The sequence below is a fragment of the Candoia aspera genome, chromosome 2, assembly GCF_035149785.1.
Source record: "Candoia aspera isolate rCanAsp1 chromosome 2, rCanAsp1.hap2, whole genome shotgun sequence".
Classification (NCBI taxonomy): domain Eukaryota; kingdom Metazoa; phylum Chordata; class Lepidosauria; order Squamata; family Boidae; genus Candoia; species Candoia aspera.
The window spans coordinates 77,161,720-77,178,345 of record NC_086154.1 but is presented as its reverse complement, the minus strand read 5'-3'; the positions used below and the strand labels follow the sequence as shown (position 1 = coordinate 77,178,345).

The 16,626-nt window shown below is 38.1% G+C and overlaps 1 protein-coding gene across 2 annotated transcripts; it reads left to right on the top strand.

Moving 5' to 3' along the window:
• Positions 1-472: 472 nt before the first annotated feature.
• SMAD5 (SMAD family member 5) lies at positions 473-13,865 on the top strand. Of its 2 annotated transcripts, XM_063292282.1 has the most exons (8): positions 476-543; positions 1,453-1,558; positions 3,160-3,681; positions 5,016-5,267; positions 5,891-6,010; positions 7,089-7,310; positions 8,008-8,264; positions 9,036-13,865. In XM_063292282.1, the coding sequence occupies exons 3-8, from the start codon at positions 3,279-3,281 to the stop codon at positions 9,177-9,179; spliced, it is 1,398 nt and encodes a 465-aa protein (XP_063148352.1). In that variant the 5' UTR covers positions 476-543; positions 1,453-1,558; positions 3,160-3,278; the 3' UTR covers positions 9,180-13,865. The 2 variants fall into 2 exon arrangements, with proteins under 2 accessions (XP_063148351.1, XP_063148352.1); XM_063292281.1 differs by lacking the exon at positions 1,453-1,558 and having other exon boundaries at positions 473-543.
• Positions 13,866-16,626: the final 2,761 nt, after the last annotated feature.

Sequence of the window (16,626 nt, the reverse complement as noted above, 5' to 3'; positions counted from 1 at the left end):
ACGCCTCTACACAGAAGCACCGTTTGCATGAAATATGGGTTTACATTTAGAGAAGGGAGTCGCGGAGGCCCAGGAAAAAGTAGCAATAGGGAGCGGAAGTATGTGAAAACCACGTCACAACCGCGAAGAACCCGAAGCGTTCCTTCGCTCCTGAGCCACTCCGCCGGAATGAAATCACCGGGAAGGAGAGGGGTAGGCGTCCAGCAACGCCAAAGGCTAGGAGCAAAGCGCAAGTTACGCAGCGGACGCAACTACGCGGGAGAGCAAAGAAGAACCCAGGTCTGCGTTTCTCCTCTCCCCCCTCCCACCCCCGGAGCGCGCGTTCCCTCCCTCCTCCCTTCCTTTCTTTCGCAAATCACAGGCTCGGGGCGCCTGAGTGACGCACAGGCTCAACCATCTGCGTTTCGCCTTATGGCCTGTCACGTGTGCTCTCAGTTCGACTGACATGCCTGACTCCGCCCTTTTCTCCCTCCTCCGCGGCTCCGTAGGTCCAGTGGCCGGGGCTGCCGTTTCCACTTTCGGCCGCCAGCCGCGCGTCAGGCGGTAGGTATACCTGTGGAAAAGCGGGGGGCAGAGGAGGAGGACGCCCTCCGTGCTTTGCTGGGCGAGGGGGTGGCGGCGTGAGACGTTCTCCGCGCGACCCGCCCGCCTTTTGCAAGCCAGCGCCGCCGGGGGTAGAGCGAGCGTCCGCATCGCGCGAGGCGCTTCTTCGCTTTGCAAGCCAGGGTGGGGGAGGGGGCCTTCCTAGCAGCAGCTCCCCCCGCCCCGAAACTCCGCCACGGGCCGGACTGGCAGCCAGAGTTAGAGCCCGAGGTTTCCCGGCTTGGGCCTGGCCCACGCTTGCGGGCAACCTGACACGGATCGATATTGCAGAATGTGTTTTTAAAGCATTAGTCCCCTTTTCGGGGACTAATTAAAGCAGAGTTCCCTTTTCGGGGGAGATGGGCGGTGATGGAAATTTGAAATATAAATAAAATAAATAAATTAGTATTGCAAGGCCATGCAACCTGCCTTTTGTGGCCATCCCTCAGTCAGCAGCATACGGGGTCTCTCCTTAAACCCCAGGAGTGCATGGGGTTCTGTTCCAAAACACAAACGAGCTCAGCCTCCCACTATCGCTGATTTGCCACATGCAGGGAACTTTAGTTGGTGTGCAGGTCTGTTCAGGCATGTAAATATTTGTACTCTTTAATCTGTCCATTTTAGACAGATTAATTTGCCTTTTGAGGGAAAACAGCCCTAAGTCTCTTACTGCCTCTTGGGGAGTACATACAGAACTAGAATTCTGAATGAGGAAATGTGCTTTGTCAGCTTAACCTTGTTATAATACAGAGAGTACCAAGTCAGCACCTGTGGCATCCTGATAGTTTTCTAGCAAGAGAAGTGAAGGAGCACATGCAATTGCTGTCATTGGATTGTACTTTACGTGCTTTTTCTTGTTTTGTCGTGCAGCCTTCCATCACCCCACCAAGAGAGATGCCAAATGCAGATGGTAAAAAACTGTTGCCTGTCTCTGCTCACACTGCCCAGCACTGTCTTCCCTCAGATGAAAAAACAGGTAGCTGTGGTTGCCAGGCACGTTCTCCTACACAACCAGTGGGTTATCTATTTCTGTTTTTTAATTTGTATTTATTAAGTTTGAATCCAACATTCCTCCAAGGAGTTTGTATTATTTTCCCATCCTTATAAATTTTGACGATTATACTTAAGAGATGCCAGTTGGCTCAAATCACTAAACAAAATTTATGTTTGAGCAGATGCTATCTAGAAGCAGCATCTTTTTTAAAAAGAAACTTTATTAAATTTTCAGCATAGATAAAATACAAAAAGATAGAAAAAAGATTAAAGAGAGAATAAAGAAAAGAGAGACTTTGCTGTATTTCTTTCTATTTCTTTCTGTACTTTTTAAAAGCAGCATCTTTTGAGAATCAGCAAGGCAAGCAGCAGCTTTCTGACCCTTAGTACCACAGGTCTGATGGGCTGAAAATGTGGTAGAATGGGCTAGGTGTTTTGACTAGCTGGATTTTATCAGAAAACCCAAAGACAATATTTGGCAGTTTCTGTAGCAGGAACGGAACTGACTTGTTATTGACATCCTTTCTCTTTGTTTAGTGCTGCTTTTTGCCAGCTGCCTATTGTCTGTGTCTGTACTTGTTGAGTATTCTTCAGGGATTTTATGAGGTCTTATCAACATGTTGCCACAGCACATTAGTTCCGTTTGTCATCCTTACTCCTTTTTATTTTTTAAAGAGAGTTGCAGATGGACCTTGTTAGTAACAGAAAAGAGCAATAATAACGTTCTGAAGCCATGAACTGGTTCTTGTCATTTATTCTACTTATCTATATTTATTTTATTTATTTCATTTCTATCTTGCAACAATCCAGATTGTCTCTTGGTGTCTGAGTAGTGTTCCATGGCAAGGGGCCTTGGGTCCCTCTGTCAGAATATGCTCACTTTCTTACTGCTGCTAGCACTGTTCATTCACTGCTCTATTCCTTTAAATGCAAGCCACACAATTGTCTCTTCTTATGACCATGATCACAACATGAGTGTTCAGGATGGGTCATCAGCCAGAAGAAGGAACAGTAGGACTGGGGACTCAGAAACCTACAGTGGCCCCTCAGCACAGGAACTTAATTACAGAATCTCTTGACTATATAGTGCCTAATTGCTATCAGTTTCTTAAATAATCTTATTAAATGTTTCTTGCATACATTAACCACATTTGTTACAGAAATCACTAGAGTGTTTCCACTGATCTTTTGATAGATATGCATCTTCTCTTAAGACCCACCAAGCATTTCAGCAACTGTACATGTTATAAATTGGTTGAAATTTAAAATAAGCTTCATCTTTTTATTCGTCTTTACAAAGAATCCAAGCTTTTTTCCCCATTGGATCAAATGATTAGCCTTAATCTATGAATGATAGAAGGAGTTTTGGCTCAAAGGACTTCCTTTGTTATTTCCGCCAACTGTTTTCTCTTTTAGGTTATCCCCATGGCATGAAAATGGGTTCAGATTAAAAGGCAGTTAATGAATATGCATTGTGTGTGATTTAAATATAATGAGGTTTGAAACTACTCAATTATTCTCTGTCTTTGCCTTCATTTCTCTGGTAAGCTGGCATCAATTCATGTTCTGTAATTTTTCTTGTAGGTCTAAGAAAAATCACTTCCTTGGATTAAAAAGAAATCAACTGCTGCCACAGTTGCAGAGTTGTTTTTGTGTCGGAGAATCAGCAGTTTTGTTCTAAAAATTGCTTTAAAACTTGTCAAATGACCTCAATGGCCAGTCTGTTCTCTTTTACTAGCCCAGCTGTAAAGCGCTTGTTGGGCTGGAAACAAGGTGATGAAGAAGAAAAGTGGGCAGAAAAAGCAGTTGATGCTTTGGTAAAAAAACTAAAGAAGAAAAAAGGAGCTATGGAGGAACTGGAAAAAGCATTAAGTAGTCCTGGACATCCCAGCAAATGTGTTACTATTCCTCGTTCGTTAGATGGGCGTCTTCAAGTTTCACACCGCAAAGGCCTTCCCCACGTTATTTACTGCCGTGTGTGGCGTTGGCCTGACTTGCAGAGTCATCATGAGCTGAAGCCATTGGACATTTGTGAATTTCCTTTCGGATCTAAACAGAAAGAAGTTTGTATTAATCCATATCATTACAAAAGGGTGGAGAGCCCAGGTGTGTTTGAAAGTCTTTACCCACCAAAAAGTAGTTGGCTTCTTGAGGAGTAGCATACTGAAGGTGGGAGGGACAGATTGGAACATGTGAATTGCATCTGGGGAACATTGATACTTTGTGGACTAGAAATACACATTGCATCAACTCATGGTTTGTTTTAACCATAGCTTGTTGAGAAGCTCATAATAGCCTGGTCCATAGATCATGCAGCCATCCTATAAACCATTGCTTACAAACCATGCTGATAGGGCCCATCCATTGCTTTAAAGCTGGGTGTTAACCAAAACATAACCCCATAATGGCCTAATGAGATATGTGTACCCTGTCTTTGTTTGTTTCCCCCCTGAATTTTATGTTATTGAAACAGGGTTTTGGATACTGTTTGTCATGAGTAAGGATGGCGAGCAGGGGGCTCCCACCCAGATTGTCAAGCGCATGCGTAGCACTGAGGAACTGTTCAGCCATTCAAAGAGAGACAGATCGGGACCGCCTTAACCTTTGGGGTTTATATGGCTGGGTTTTCCCACGCCTTCTCAGTTTGTTAGGATTCTTGTTAAGTACTACTAATAAATATTAGAGACCAAGTCATCGTCTCAGTGTGTTTCCTGGTAATCAGGACACTGTTACTGATAAGAAAGAAACAAGATTTATTGGTTTGGTAATTGTATTGTTAAATAAGATTAATTTCCATGGTAATATTTTAGCCTTTTTAAATAATCATATGTAAAGTAATTGTACAAAGTCAGGAAAATGTTTCCTAAAATATTTCCATTCCACATGCTCCATTATTTAACGTAACGATTGTTCAGTCATCTTGTACAATATCCTTGGTTAATGCAGAAAAGCTTTTGTGTTGCGTTATTTAGAGTTCTGTGCAGTTTGTTTTAGTTTAGTTGCAAATGGATTGGTAATTCATATTCTTCGTAAGGTTTGCACATTTTTTGAAGCCAAGAGCTTCATTGGGGAACTTGGGTAGAATTTCCCCCCCAAATTGGTGGGGGATGTCTAGGGCAAAGCCACAACTTGATTCAACTTAAATATCAGGAGATATACTTCTCATGTTTTTAATCATATTCAGTTCCTGTTACATTAAAAATTAGAATTGAGCATCAATTTCAGGAGGAAATTTGGGGGTCTCAAGACTTTGTGGGACAACATATGGCCTTGGGGCAACAGGTTGTGCATTCTTGTGGTATGTATAACATTCTTTTCCAGGTGGGAAGCCAATAGATTTCTGGCATGTGCTTCTTTCGCTGCATCTTTTACTCCTCAGAAGCTAATGATGACTTGTATGAATCTTCAAAGCTATTTTAATATGTTCTCTTGTTTTTCAGTTTTACCTCCAGTCTTGGTGCCAAGGCACAGTGAATTTAACCCACAGCATAGCCTTTTAGTTCAGTTCAGAAACTTAACTCACAATGAACCACATATGCCACACAATGCTACCTTTCCGGATTCATTCCAGCAGCCCAACAGCACTCCATTTCCCATGTCTCCAAATAGTCCATATCCACCATCTCCAGGCAGCAGTACTTACCCAAATTCTCCAGCTAGTTCTGGACCATCTAGCCCATTTCAGCTACCAGGTAAAGACTATTTATATGACAAACATTGAAAAGTAGAACCTGTATTATAAACCAGAGGAAATTAGAATAACATTTAGGTTATGCTATATTTTTATTCATGTTAATTACATAGCCACTGGTTGGGATGTAGAAGCAAAGAGAGATGAAGGAGAAGGAGAGAAGGTTGTAGAGGTTTTGAGAATAAATTGAAAGCAGGAAATAGCAGTAACTGTAGTAAAATAAGTGGCAAAATTAGAAACAACTTCTTACAGGTTGTCCTAAATTCACTTTTAGTCGGAGCCCATTAATATCAAGGAAACAGCTTCCAAGTTAATCTCAGTCTGAGAATCTGATGGTGTTTCTTCCTGATCACTAGAAAATGAAACCGTTTCAGTTAGTTGTTGCAGATAGATTGTGACATAAATGACTATAGCAGAGGAAGGGAACGAGGCCTGTGGAAACATCAACTGAGAATGAAGAGAACATTTTCATGATAGAAAATTGTTAGATTCCAAACAAAAATGGGAAGAGGCAGAAGATGACAGAAATGACAAGTAGTGGTTATAGTTGAAAAAAAAAAAGCTCTGATAGTTCTAGATAAATGTATTAATGTTGCTCAAATTTCATTTTTTTTTTATTTATAGCAGATACACCACCCCCTGCATATATGCCTCCTGAAGACCAAATGGGTCAGGATACTTCACAGTCTATGGATACAAGCAATATTATAATTCCTCAGATAATGCCCAATATTTCAAGCAGAGGTGAGGTAAAAAAATGTACTTGATAAACTTGTTAATATTTTGACACTTTTTGATAATTTGCCAATTACAGTTTTGATAGAAAAAGATAAATTATCATTATACCTTTTATTCTTTCTGCTGGAAGTAATAGTTTTTGAAGTGCAGCATCTAATACTGTCTACAGACTTGTCTACTTGAGATGAGATTGTTACATTTAAGAATTTGGTCATTAGAGATATAGGGAGTTTGTTGCCTAGTTAGAGGAGCATAATGTCAACTGATCGGCATTTTACCCTTTCACCTGAATCATGGATTTAAAAAGGGTGAGGGAAATACAGACCTGAGGGTACTTTGTTTTAAAATACAAGTTGCACTGAGATGTGCATTTAAATGGAAGAGGAAAATTTTGAAGGTTATACAATACAATTGCCATATATAAGAAGTTGAAACCTGTACTTCAGGATATATATTTGTGTGTTGCACATCGTTGACAAGAGAAGGTTCAAGGTTATGCCAAGGAGAATAGCTAGTTGGAATTTGGAAAAGGATAACAAGATAAAATAAATATCTTCCATTTGCTCTAATAGTAATGGCTTAAAATTATTTTTGAGAGAAATGGAACTTTTTTTAATGGATGTCATTTAACTATAGACCTGTGCTTCAAAAGAATAGCTACCTCTGTTGAATGTTTCAGCATATATTGAACATGCCAACCATGCAAAAGTAACAACTTTAATTCTGTATTTATTGTTTTTATTAGTAAGTGAAAATCTTTAGAAAAAAATGTTTCTGATACAATTTGAATTTTAGCTGAAGGAATGCGTAGTTCAGTTGCAGTTAAAATATTTTCAAGAAGTTTTGCTGCTGTTCTTTCAATTAATGCATATGTGGCTCACTGATAAATTCAGTGGCCTGGAGTAACACTGCGGTCGTTACAGTCTGTAGTCTGCTGTTGATGGCACTATCTGTTGGGAAGATTTCTGCAAGAATGTACCTGAAGTTTTTTTCAGCAATAAGGAAAAATGTATGAATGCTAAATACTGTAGGGAAGAGGCTGTAGGTGCTGGAATTATTACAGGTATTTCATGTTTGTTCATAGATGTCCATCCTGTGGCCTATGAAGAACCCAAGCACTGGTGTTCAATTGTGTATTATGAATTAAACAATCGTGTTGGGGAGGCTTTTCATGCATCTTCTACTAGTATCTTAGTAGATGGATTTACAGATCCTTCTAACAACAAAAACAGATTCTGCTTAGGTTTGCTCTCCAACGTTAATCGCAACTCAACAATTGAGAACACCCGGAGACACATTGGAAAAGGTAATCCTGAAGTGTACTTTATATGATTGTAAGTAGCCTGTGTTTGCAATTTGGATAAATAAAATTACACAGTTTTGAATATTATTACACCGCATGGAAAAATACTATAAATCTGAATGATTCAGCTTGAAAACAAAAGCCAACTTGACATTTTAGCAACTTTATAAATGAAACATTGCATCATAAAGATTTCTATTAAAGAGTATTACCACTGTAGATTTAGTGCTAAACAAATAGTTAATTATTTTCTAATCTCTTGTGCTTGGTGTACACATTTGAACTATTTGTACAGATATCCTGACTCTGTCATAACAAGACATACTGTTCTACAGGGCATGCAAGCTTTTTCCAGGTACAATTCAAAGTGTTGGTGATGACTTTTAAAATCCTAAAGCCCATGTCCCATACCAGTCTGCCTGCACACCAAGCCCAATTGATGAGACAAGAAAAGAAATCGGTTTATCATTATTTATTGAGGAATTCTATCATGTCCTTAGTAAAGAAAGAGGAGGACATCTAGTGGTTAAGATACTTGGTGTTTGAAATTATACACTTGACATACTTAAACAACTGGAAACAGTTGGAATCCTTTCAAATAGAAATTTGGCTAGACTTCCTAACAGCTGAAAGGAAGAGGCTATAATCATTTTTGCAAGTTAACTGTGTTAAATATTTGGGGTTTTTCTCCTTCCCCCAGGCGTTCATCTGTACTATGTTGGTGGGGAAGTCTATGCAGAATGCCTGAGTGACAGCAGCATATTTGTACAAAGTAGGAATTGTAATTACCATCATGGATTCCACCCTACAACTGTATGCAAGATTCCCAGCGGCTGTAGTCTTAAAATTTTTAACAATCAGGAATTCGCTCAGCTTCTAGCTCAGTCAGTCAATCATGGGTTTGAGGCTGTGTATGAGCTCACCAAAATGTGCACAATTCGAATGAGTTTTGTAAAGGTAAGATGTGGCATATTTGTCACATACTGTATTGTATGTGTTTGGATTGTATTAAGCATGACTCTAATTTTAACATATAAGCAGGTTTTGGATTGTTTGCTATGTTTAATTAGCAAATCCTCAGAGCTAATTCAGCATCTCAGATTTATTATTTGTTGATATGAATGACTTACAAGTATGTACCAGTTGGAAAGATGCCTTTCCTCTTTATTCGTTTGCAGGATGAAATAAGGATGAGGATTACAGACTTCTTCCTATCAGCCCAATAAACCCCCACAAGAAAAACAGGGTGGGAATCTGTACCTTTTCAGGGGTTGATTAATCACGATTCCAGAACCATTTATCATTGATAACTTTGACTGGGGTTTCTGCCAAGTTGTAATTCTGCAACATCTGGTTCCCCAGTTCTGGTCTAGTATCTTATGTATGTAGAGAATCCTAACTCACAGGTTGATGAGGAAAGAACAGTGGTATAGGTTTGAGGAACCATTCCCTACCTTGTACCCATCATAGGTGAAGAGAATAGGAGTTGTAGTCCAACAAAACTGGATGACATCAGATTAGGGACTGATGGTTTAAGGACATGTTTTTGTTGAGTGAAATGGAGATAAACATGAAGCTGACATTCTTCAAACTGTATATTCTCTTAGTTCTTGTATCTGGACTTCTTTAAGAAGGTAATAATCCTTTTTTAAAAATAGAAATTGTTGTATTAATCAGCTGTTTCAGTGTATAATTCTAATCTAGTTAAATACGTATCATTTTTTGTAGGGATGGGGAGCAGAATACCACCGACAAGATGTTACAAGCACCCCGTGTTGGATAGAAATCCATCTTCACGGGCCTCTTCAGTGGCTGGATAAAGTACTTACCCAAATGGGCTCTCCACTTAATCCTATTTCCTCTGTTTCATAGTGCCAAAGTATTCTTCAGCAACCATAATTTTAGTGACCATTTTCTAATTTTCCAGAAGCTTCCTGTGTGGATTCCGTAAGAATACACCATGAGTTAGCTTTCTTCTTCTACAAATGACCAATTCTATTGTTTTATGATCATTTTCTCTTCATTTCATATTAAGACTGTCCAGTTTGGAGGAAAACTGAAAACACAGAAATTCATTTATCTGAGGTATACATATCTGAACATCTTTTGATTCCACTGGAAGTATTTTAATGTGTTTTCAAAGGACACATTCTTGAATGACATTACGGAATGAATAACACTATCTCATTTGCTGAATATATATAGCTCCAACTTACCACCAGTTTTTAATATTACTGTATGATTGTGTGGATGATGTAAATCCACAAACAGACTAGCTTTATTACACCTAAGATTGCCTTTAGCTTGAATAATATCACCTCAGTATGTACATGTTGACAAGCACCTGTTACAGATAGTGATATCAAAATGCATTAGAGCAGGCTCTCTTTTAAGCAATAGCAAAGTTACTTTCATCACATTAAAATGTTGCCTCTGCAATGTAGTCCTGTACTCAGAAGGAAATCCAGGGAGGTCCAGATGAATGTGTAGGATTGGTGCTTAATTGTTCCAGAGTGTGCACTGTTTGAGTTCACAGTCCACGTTTATTTGAATACAAAACACTAAAATGCTGTATATTACATTGCAAGGATATGCATTGTGTTTTACATTTTATTTTGCTTTTTATAGAAAATAGCCTGGAGGCTTCCTAAAAATCTACAGTTGTTAATTTTGGTTTTATTTTGTCCCTTTAAATATTACTTCTGTTTTCAGGAGATTTGAATTTTACTTCAGTAATTGTTGTAAAACACTTTGTTTTTGATTGCTGGAGAAGTTCATGATAAATCATGATAATGATTTATGAGAATATTGTCATGTGACTGGAAGCTGTATGATGTAAAACAAACCTTTATTTCTGGCAACAGCTACATTCTTTCAGGAGTAATCTCATGGAGGCTGTATACTGATTGGTGGGTGACACTGCAAATTGTCTCTTCTGCTATCAGCCCCGCCCCCTGTTTTGATATCTTTCTTCTCCCTCCACCCTTCCCTTTGCAATAGGCTAATAGATAATTCCTGCTAAAGGTATATATTGAATACATGAAGCAAGTTTTTAACATTAGTATGTATACCTTCAGTATACAGTTCATGAATTTTAATCATTCATGCGCTCTCTTGTATAATTTAACAGAAGAGCTGATAATCTAACATCTGGATCATATTTAAAATTGTTCTGACTAAGCCAGTGGAAAGGCTTAACAAAGTACAGATGAATTGTATGTCCTAAAGATATAGGCATTTTAGCTATTAAGAGTTATTTGTTTCCATTCAGGAATATTTTGGTTCTTGGCACTAAAGAGACAATATGTTTGAGCCAACAACCATTACAAGTTAACATAAAGTTTAACTTAAGTTAAAATGAAGATGAAATTGCTCTAAATCCATTTGTATGATGCTCATCTATGCAACCAGTAATTTTTTGAAACTGGCTTTAAATATATAATCTTTTCTTGAAATTTCAGTTTTCAGTGGTAAATTGTTGAAGGTTTTCACCCCTCCAAAAATACATGTACTGTTGTGAGTTTTAATTTGCTTCCTTGGGAAACTAAAGGAAGGCAATCTGTGCCAGAAGTAGCTCTTGGTTATTTTTTTAAAATTACTATTTTTACTTTGCTCCTTCAATGCTAGTAATTAAAAGTAAATTTCTTACAGCATGGAATGAAATTCTGTGTGGATTCTATCCAAGCTCAAAAAAGTACAACACTGAATAAATATGGCCTCAGAATGTTAGCTTTGTTTTTATTTAAAGAGAAATAGTACTATAGTAGCAGAGTCTTAGCCAGTGTGGCTGAGAGGAGAGCCTTCTACACTCTATAGAGAGTTTTGTCCTTCACTTTTAATGCTTTAGCCTCCCATTCACTAGGATAATCAAGAAAATATGCAAATCCAGAGTATATGTTGGCACAACACAGATATCTTTTACCCCATTTTGATTGAAAATTTGTACATCTTACATACCTTGATATGATGTTTGATTAAGTTTGGTACTCCTAAGATTGTATTTGGAAGAGGATGCCTTATAGAAATAACCCAATAGTTTCTTTAAAGAAAACAGAAACGAAGGAAAAATAAAGTTGTATAAAATGATGGCAAAGAAGATAGATCGGGAAGACCCACCCTGGGTCAGATCAAAGGCCTCTGTTGCTTGTATTCTTAAACAACTAACATTAAGAGGCATGCTGTTTTGTTTTGTTTTGCTTTTACTGAAGGTAATACCTAGTCACCACAATTAGTGCCATTGGTGGCCTTACCATCCATGAATTTGTTTAAAAGTCAACTAAATTGGCAGCTATTTATAATTGTGAATTTTGTAATTTTAATTGTGCCTTCTGTGTAATACTTCGATCTTTCCTGAGTTCTCATTCAACTTCAGTTCATGACCTTATATTCTAATATGGGAGAGGTTTAAGTGCAGTGACCACAACTGTTAGACAAAGTGTGGCAATATTAAGATATTGGCAATTTAATTTTCTGTTCATTTTGTAATATGCCCAGCATGGAATTTGTCTTTTTCACAGTAGTTGCTCACTGAGTTGTCATTTTTATTTGGCATAACCATTACAATCCCAAGAGCCTTTTGCAGACTAATTATTGCCAACTCATATGATGTGGCAATTCTTTCAAGGCACCTCTTAAGTTAAATGAATATATAAATGACTGTCCCTGAATTTAATACAAATTCCTCGATTTTTGAGAAATCATAGATTAAAAGGACTCTAATACACGAAAATAGATGAAAGCTGGCTTGTTTGTAATGTAAAAATTAAGTGGCCACATGGCAAGGAGATTGGTACTCTTACCATTTAAATATTGGTAATCTTGGTTGATAGTTTTTGCATTTCAATAATCCTGCTATACACTGATACTTGAAATACCATTTCCTTGTGTATTCTGTGCTAATGCCTTTGAAGACTAGTTCTAAATTCTAGAAAAATATTGTAATAATTTTAATTTTATAGTTAACAGTTTTAAACTTGTGACTCCTGACCAGAGAAGATGCAATTTGTCACACATGGTGGTATTATCTTAAGAATGTAAGAACAGAGCACTGCAAAATTAAGGCCCATCTTGCCCATTTTATTTCCCACAGCAATCCACTAGATGATAGTTTGTGTCTCTAAGCAGGATAGAGCAGTAGCCTCCTGCTATGATTCTCCAGGGTCTAGTATTTACAGCGGTGCTCTCTCTGATTCTATATAAGTAACATGGTTAGTAGCTATTAAAAGTCTTCTATGTAATCATTTCGTCTGATCCTTTTTAAAGCCATCTAAATTGCTGGATATCAGGATATCAATAGATCACGGTAGTGCATTCCGTGGTAACCCTGGGTAAAAAAAATGTATCCTTCATATTTGGCCTTGGACTCAAATATCTTGAGAGGGAAGTAGATGATAAAAATTCTTCAAGGATACAGAATAAAATTGTGTACATGTTATGAGAAAAGATGTTTTGAAAGTTAAAATTTGAAAATTCACCTTACAATGCTCCATTGTATAGGTAAAGGTAAAGGTTTCCCTTGACATTAAGTCCAGTTGTGTCCGACTCTAGGGGGCGGTGCTCATCTCCGTTTCAAAGCCGAAGAGCCAGCGTTTGTCCGTAGACACTTCCGTGGTCATGTGGCCAGCATGACTACAGGGAACGCCGTTACCTGCCCGCCAAAGCGGTACCTATTAATCTACTCACATTTGCATGTTTTCGAACTGCTAGGTTGGCAGGAGCTGGGACTAGCAACGGGCGCTCACCCCGTCACGTGGATTCGAACCGCTGACCTTCCGATTGGCAAGCTCAGCAGCACTAATTTCTGCTGGAGTTCTAAAAGGCAACAGATTACTCCAGGGTGACTCACTTTGAATGGGAGAAATAGAGATAATTGTTTTGCTATCTTTTATTTTAAGCAGCTGCTTATGCCTTGCTTTTATTGAATATCCTGTTAGCTAAGGCCAGAATTCCCTGGGAATTCTGAGCAGTTTCTTCCTAATTAAATGAGCGGGAACTATAAAGAGTGCCAGATGGATTGTGCCAGTTAGTCAACCGTTCCCAACCTTGCAGCTTCCAGTTGGAATTTCTAGAAACTCGTGCTGGCTGGGAATACTTTAATTTCTAGAAAGCCAGATAGCAGAAGTTTGCAACAGTATGTCTGTGAGAGACAACAACAGAGAAACCCTGAATGTTTTTGGATTGCAATTGATTCCACTGTAAATCAATAATCCAGGTAGTAACATCTAATAACACCTTCTGTTGAAGTGATAACTCATTTGCAGTTTTTCTGAAATGTTTAATCTGAATAAAAGCCCCCCTCCCCTTTTTTTTTTTACTGCTTAAGCCATTTATATATCTTCAGGTACCAAAACAAAATTGACTTTTTGATGTATCTTGAATTGTGGGCAGCAGAAGTTACTTTGTGACTTTGCATGCAGTTTCAGTCAAATTATTGCCATCAGAATATATGTAGTATTCTTGTAGCAAATGTATATTTTTGGACTGTATTACAGCAATAAGCTAATACTGATTTTCCCTTATTTCTCTGCTGGGACAAATGTATTAAACACTATTGCAACACTCTTGTCTTTTTTGTTATGTCTTACTCTTCCCCTTCCAGTGAGTTGGGGCTTTGTATACACAATTTGGGTTTTTCATTTTTTATCTTTCTTTTGGTAGCTTTTGTTTAAACTTCTATAGTCAGCAGGTGTTTAATGTTAACAAATGTAGCCTATAACCAGAGAAGGTAGGTTGCTTTACAGTGAACCAGAAATTATTATGTTTACATGATGATGTAAGGATAAAACTAGACTGTTCAGATTTAGTCGAAATCACAATCTAACTTTTAAAATTACTATTTGCTTTGACTAAAACCAGTGGCTAGTCTCATTCCTTTTTGTACTGTGCAGCCCTGTATTTCTATTGGGAACCTCTCTTAGCCATCTTTATAAGAGATGATGGTAGAGAGGAGGAATCCTCTTCCTCTCTGAGATGCACCTATGCTAAAGGGTGTTTGTTTCATGCTCCATAGCATTTTGGGTGGTTATTAAGAGTGTACTAGGCACTTCCTCTCTAGATTCCATATTAATTTAGTTTGCTGCAAAATTGAATTGACTAAGGCCCATCTTGCCCATTTTTTCCCCCACAGCAATCCACCAGATGATTGTATGTGTCTCTAAGCAGGATAGAGCAGTAGCCTTCTCCTGCTATGATTCTCCAGGGTCTAGCATTTACAGCGGTGCTCTCTCTGATAGTGCTCAATACTGCTGCATCTGATTGAATTACATGCCTGCTGAAAGACCGAAGTGTGCCATAAAAGTTATTAGAACATACCTTAAATACTTTTGTTTCATTTTCCTAACACCTTGGAAGTTCCACACAAGTAAGCATGGCCGAATCAGGAATTTTAATTTAATTACTTTTGTCTCAGAGACTTTTTTTTAAGCCTGGTCTAATAATCTGCATAAAATAATGGTTGGCAAAACTGACTTTGTAACAAGTGTTGTCACTTGATTTATTTAGCTGTGGATGTGTTTCATACTGTTCTTGATGATTACTTGCTTCCTGCCCCTTGTAGGCTCCGTAGGTGGAAAAACGTTTTTTCAAGCCCTTCCTTGCTTAAACTACCTTACGGAATAAGAAAAAGTTGTGTTTTTTGTTACCTGAATTGTTGCTGGGTAGCAGTATTTTTAATAAAATCTTTCAAATGTATCAATAGCTAATATGACTATTCCTGTGGCTTTTTAATACTTTTGAGAAACTCTACTCTGGATTCAGAGGGTGGTTTATACTCTTTAAATATACCTCCCCTTGCTATTTAATTAATATTATTCTAGTGTATATTACAGATGTAACCTATGTACAGTTCACTTTGTTAAGATATGTCACTCTGACAATACATTTTAACTTCATTCTTTGAAGTGTCTGCATTTGATCTTAACCATGTTAATATGGTTATTGTTATGAATGAAACAAACTCCTTTTGAAATGAACTTCAAGTTCAGTGTAAGTAAAATCTTGGAGCTGCCTCAGGTGTAGGTTTAAGAAGTATCTTTCTGAAAGTTACTCTTCATCTTAATGTATTTTTATTTCTGCTGCTTCTCAGCTGTGAAGAATTGAACCCTCTTTTTGTTAATCAGTATTTGAGTATTTTTGTGAGCATATGTATATTCATGTGCTTCAGCTGAGACCATGGGATAGATAGTGGAAACAGACACAGGTCAGAATTAAGAATTGATTGGTGCACCAAAGGTTTTAAAGGACTGGTTTTAGTAGCGCGTGTTAGTAGGCAGGGGAAAACAAAATATGATCTTTGATCACCGCTGGAACCCTTGGCAAACAACGTACATGTGCATAACTTACGTATTATATGGCCAGATAGGTTGAATGCTGTTGCTATTATTTCCTGGGCCAAGCTGTTTGAACTGTCCTTGGAAGAGTGTGAGGGAAGAAAAAAGTCAAATGTTTGGGGAAAGTCTAAACCAGATGAATCATTGATTTCTTGCTTTATTCATAGAATCTCTTTTGGCTTGAGGCTGCATCAAATGCTTTACTGAGCTGCTTTCTGACATATAGCATCTGGAGTTCCACTGGGACACTGCAGCCAATCTATTTGCCTTTTCCCATATCTGTGGGAAGCCTAGTTTGCCATGGAGGTAGTTATGCTAATGTTTTGTTCTACTTCCTAAGTTGTCCTAGAAAGAAACTGAAAATGTTCTGTCAGTGTATCTTACCAAGGGAACCTAAAGTGATGAAGTTTATTATCACCTGTTCCATTTGAGTTCATTTTGAGAAAAGAGCTCTGAATTATTTCAGTCAAGAGCCATAAGATGCTAGGGCTAATATGCCTTATTGCAGGGTTGGTCAAACATACAACTTTAATTTGAAAGACCCACTCTCTTCAAACAAAGCAAAGGTAAAACAGAATTGGATGCAGAATGGGGCTTCTCTATGCTAAGAATTGAGAATCAGGATACCTGAGACTGCGTGCCAATATTTTTTCCCATATCTGAACTAAACCTACAGTCTTTTTACCCAAGGATTCAAATCTTTTTTTCTTTCTTCTATACAGGAGTCTAATTTGAGGTGGGGTAGGGAAAGCCTCAGCCATTGGCAAGAGTTCAGATACTGTAAATATAATTTGCAAATTACACCAAGACCTACCAGCAATCCTCAATTTGTCATCTGCAGATCTGTCCCATTAGTCTATTACTGCTTGGGGCAGTAAATATCTTGGCATATCTCTGCTTGTATTCCAAAAACATGGTGTCCAGTAGTTTTGATCGGAACCAAAATGTGTATTTGGCTAACTGATCACGCATTTCCAAGTACTATAAATGTA